Source organism: Eimeria maxima, genomic scaffold, assembly GCF_000499605.1.
Source record: "Eimeria maxima Weybridge genomic scaffold, Emw_scaff1995, whole genome shotgun sequence".
Lineage (NCBI taxonomy): Eukaryota > Apicomplexa > Conoidasida > Eucoccidiorida > Eimeriidae > Eimeria > Eimeria maxima.
In genome coordinates this window covers 372-4,853 of record NW_013564884.1, presented here as the reverse complement: position 1 = coordinate 4,853, position 4,482 = coordinate 372, and the positions used below count along the sequence as shown (strand labels likewise).

At 45.4% G+C, this 4,482-nt stretch overlaps 1 protein-coding gene across 1 annotated transcript; it reads right to left on the bottom strand.

Moving 5' to 3' along the window:
* Positions 1-2,050: 2,050 nt before the first annotated feature.
* On the bottom strand, positions 2,051-3,205 carry EMWEY_00056770 (hypothetical protein, conserved; the record flags this gene model as incomplete). The annotated part of the gene is made up of 1 exon (XM_013480499.1): positions 2,051-3,205. The coding sequence occupies one exon, from the start codon at positions 3,203-3,205 to the stop codon at positions 2,051-2,053; it is 1,155 nt and encodes a 384-aa protein (XP_013335953.1).
* Positions 3,206-4,482: the final 1,277 nt, after the last annotated feature.

Below are 4,482 nucleotides of genomic sequence, written 5' to 3'. Positions count from 1 at the left end.
TATATATATATAGTTTTCAAGAATACTACATATTGCATATTAGTTATATATCGCCGCATCTGTTTGCGTGGGTGTGTGCACACACTGAGGTTTGGGGTGGCATATATACAATATGGAATGTATCCTCCTTCTTCTGCAAAGAATCAGCGTACAAAATATACACAGGTATTAAATATATACATTACTTACAAGTATCACTTATACATATATATGTTTACTAGATGTAATACACGTATATTATGTGCATTCAAGTCGATGTTTGTACGCTGAGTGTTTGTTGTCTAGCTTTTGGTCTTTTGTTCGTTTTGAAAGGTACACAACAGCAGGTCTAACTTTTGATTTTGTTTTGTTTGTTGAGAGCGGAGGAAACAAAACGGTAGACAGATGGAGTCTGGGAAGATACAGCATAGAGCAGCAGTTACGAAGCAGCACTTTACAAGTGGCTCAGAAGCAAGCAGCAAATAGCGCTACAGAGTATGCACACACAACAGTTTACAGGCAGCCTACAGTGCACCTGAGGTAAATGCAGCGGTTTAGAGGTAGTTAACACGAATACAAACCAACAACACACAGCTGGAAAGATGTTGAAGGGCAGCTTAACAAACTGCGCAACAGGTGGCATTGAACAAAAGGGCTAATAACGGCAAACACACGAATGAGTAAACCGTAGAGCCGAACAAGCAACAAGCCCAACACACAATATGAAAACGGAGGCAACAGACGAAATATGGAAACCTACGGCTGCATAGTAGTAATACGTAGTAGCAGCAGAAAGCGTTGCTAAGAACTTTTGGAGGCCGTCCTGGCAAAAAACTCAATATCCCCTGCATTTAATCTCCAATCTGCGCCTGCGTACTCTATTGAATATATTTGTTCTTTGAGCCGCGTTACCTGAAACAGACGCAAACATGCATCTGTCGAACGAAAAGGTGCAGACCAGAGGTAAGTCCTAGAAGAAAAGGCACTGGGTTGCGAATAAGGGAGTGAAGCGAGCGAGGAAGACGAAGGAACTCCCACTGCTTCAAGCGAGCGAAGCACTGCTATGCAAAAGGAGAGCTGCTAACTTACAGACAAGGCAATAGCACCACCAGCAGAGTCGATGACCCCAGTTAAGAACCTTGGAATTGGCACACATGACGGGGGATTAGCTGTGGCCGGTGTGTGCCGGAGGTCTGCTATTAACAGTCCTAGAGTGGGAATAACGTGACGACTTTCCGGACTTCAACCATATCAAAGAAGAAATGCTCACTAGATTCCGTGGGATTCTGGGAGAAGTAATAACTGCATGCATAGCAAGGGTCAGGTGGCAGAAAAGACCCGTAATGAACGCTGCAGCTTTTTCATTGGTTTTCAGTCAGGGGGAACACCTACCACAAGAAGAGCTAGTGGAAAGTTTCAAGCGTATTGACGTTCTCCTAGCAGTGATGAAATAGGGCGAGAGGAACTACCCAACTCGGCAGGAGGCTGCCCCAGCGCTGAAAACGATGGGAATGCGAGACAGAACACTGGAAGCTGCACGGCTTACTCGGGTGATTATACGGGATATAAAACGGTGAGTACGAGATGCAGCTGACGAAGTAATGAAAGAGCAAACTCAGGGACGAGAGAAGTTGCCTGTTTTGAGTGTAAGGGCAAATGACACAACGCACGGCAGTGTCCATCCCGATGGAGGACCTGGGAAACGTGTAAGAAGTGTGGGAGTACGGGACACTATGCTAGAGATTTCCCTACACCTGGTCGAAAGACGATAGATGCAGGGGGAGGCCACAACAACAGTCAGTACGTACTAGCATATCTGAGCTACTAAATGACAGTCTAGTTGGAGACAAATAGAGTGCATAAAATTAAATAAACGCAAAACGAGTCCACAAAATTAAATAAACGTTTGGGGAACTTTCTCCCCACCTGCGCCTTATAACTGTGCACCGCATGTACACTTAGTCGTGAGGCTTTTTCTTGCTTGCCCCGGCTTATCCAATTAAAAAATTTATAAAGCTGATTGCAGCTTGGACAATGTGGAAATTATTCCGTGTGTTTGTTGGTCGCGGCCTCAAGGGTTGAGTGTCTCCGGTTCGGGGAGTAGTTTTTGTCGCTCTGCTTCCAAGTCGATCCGCTGCACGTGTTCGCTTTTCTCTCCTGATTCTGAGAGTTGGGCTTCTGATGTTTGTTTGCAGAAGAGGCTGTAGAGAGCGGCGAAGGCAAAGAGGGCCCCCAGAACAAGAACTGTTTGAGCCCCCAGAGCATGCAGCGCAGCGTAGTTGTTGAGGAGGAGCGCTCGTGGTATATTTTTCAAGTCATAAAACAATCTTTTGCACAGCATGATGACTAAAGTGAGACTAAGAGGCAACGCCAACAGCGTAAAGATGGAGGCGATAAGGGTGAAGAAAGGAGCAGCAGCAGCGCTGCCTGCCAAGGCACTAATTGCCGTTGCAAACATCAAGATGCCTTCAACAAGAAACATAATTCCTATGGTGTTCATTTTACTCAGTGGATCGTCCGATATCTTCACCCAAAAAATACTTAAGTCGAGAATTGCAACTGCAAAACAAAACAGACTGAACAGCACTGCGCTGTGCTCAAGGGAGAGACCCACTCGCCATGTTCCTAGTGCTCCCATTTTCAAGGTTCTCCCTTCTTTGATATCTGCTGCTTTTTTATCTCTCGCCTCTGCCACCTCTTCAAACCCTAAACCCTCAAACCCCGTGCCTCCCGCAGCAAATACGTTGCCTAGAGAGGCATACACCTTCGTCATGGGAACTGCTGTCAGAATCACGTACAACAAATCAAGGTTCCCCCACACGACCAGCTCGCCCACTGTTGCGTTTGTAGATAGCAGCAGAATTCCAAAGGCCGTCCACAGGTACATAAGCAGCAGCAATCCCAGGAAGGAGGCAAAAATATTCAGCCAAGCCAAGGCGTAAGCCGCTCGCTTTGATCTGCAGCACAAAGCGATGTCTGTCAAGAGACTTATAAGCAAAAACGTAATTGCAAGTGTCAAAAAGCCCGAACGTAGAGCAGTGGCAACAGACAGACTCCGCTTGGAGTAAGCCATCACCGCTGCCTCCGTTAAACTTCTCTTCAGAGGAAATACACCCAAAAACAATACCAAGTTCCAGGCACCCGCAGCAGCCAATAGGAACGAATGGACCCAAGCTGCTGATCCCAGAGAAAGGGAATATTTCCAAGGCGGAGACCGGCCAAACATCTTCAAATGGGAATAGCTGAACCCTTGAAAGTTTTGAGACCCTCGAAACGAAACGCTTGAAACTCTAGATGCTAAACCACTAAAACCCTTGAACCCCCGAGCCCTGAAGCAAAAAATGCTAAAACCGTTGGGGAAGGCGATAAAATTGCAGCTTGCTTGTTCGCTGAAATGCAACAAAGGCGGTGTTGTGCCTTCTTGACAGAGGGGACTGGCTGCGGACAGAAGATATGTGGAGGAGCCTTCAAGTTTCCTTCTTCGCCTCTGCTTAACTTCTTAACTGCCGAAATATGGAAGGCTTTTTTGCTCCTAGAGAATCAAATGGTGCTGCTGTGTAGCTGCTGCCTTAGCTGCTGGAATGCTGAGAGCTACGGAGTGAGGCGGTTCTTGTTGGCTGTTCAGTTGCAGGATAGCGGAAAGTGAACGCATCAACTCGAAGGAATAGGAATTATTCTTTTGTAATCTTTTGAACCTTTTACTTTTACTCTTCAGTCAAGAAGTTTCCCACTAAAAGGCAAAAAACTCGTGGATTTAGCCTTCTAGCCATATCTCAGTCGCCAGCGGTTCTCGAACGTCTTCCTTGTCTGTGTGTCTCGGGTGTAGCTGGCCACATCTTGTCTGCAGAAACCTTATGATTTATTCATTCATGCATTTATGTATCTATGTTTTAAGAGAGTTTTTTACTTTTACTTACTGTCGTAAATCTGGTAAAATGAGTACAGAGCTCGCAGACAGGTGAAACGCTCAGCCGACTTACTGCGAGACCACCAGCATGAGGCATGCACACCAAACTGGAGAAAGGCAAAAGTACCCCAAATAATGCGTAGAAAAAGTTTATTCTTGTGTATAGGATACACATATATAGCTTTAAGCAAGTTTGTCTTTCTTTTCGCACGTTAGTAACTTTTATGTTCTACCCCTTCGCTTGAATACAGCCAGAGGCCGTCGCCTGCTGCTGCCGATTGCATGCCAATGGACACAGAATTGGAGATAACAAAAGGAAATTTACCTGAAATAGGGGAAACGTCCGTGGGATATCCCATCGTACACCTTCGTTTGCCGTGCACTTTCACCGGACGCCGAAGTGACAATGCCGCCAAGTGTAGAAATGCTTGCAAACTGAAGCTAAAAATGACAAAATCGAAGTTAATCTTGGTTTAATAAAAATTTAATCACACTCACCGATACAAGAAACTACCCACCTAGACAAGGGGGCTCCTCTTCTTCTATTATTTTAAAAAAAAATTTGTACTCTAACAACCTTTCTTCGTAATTCTATT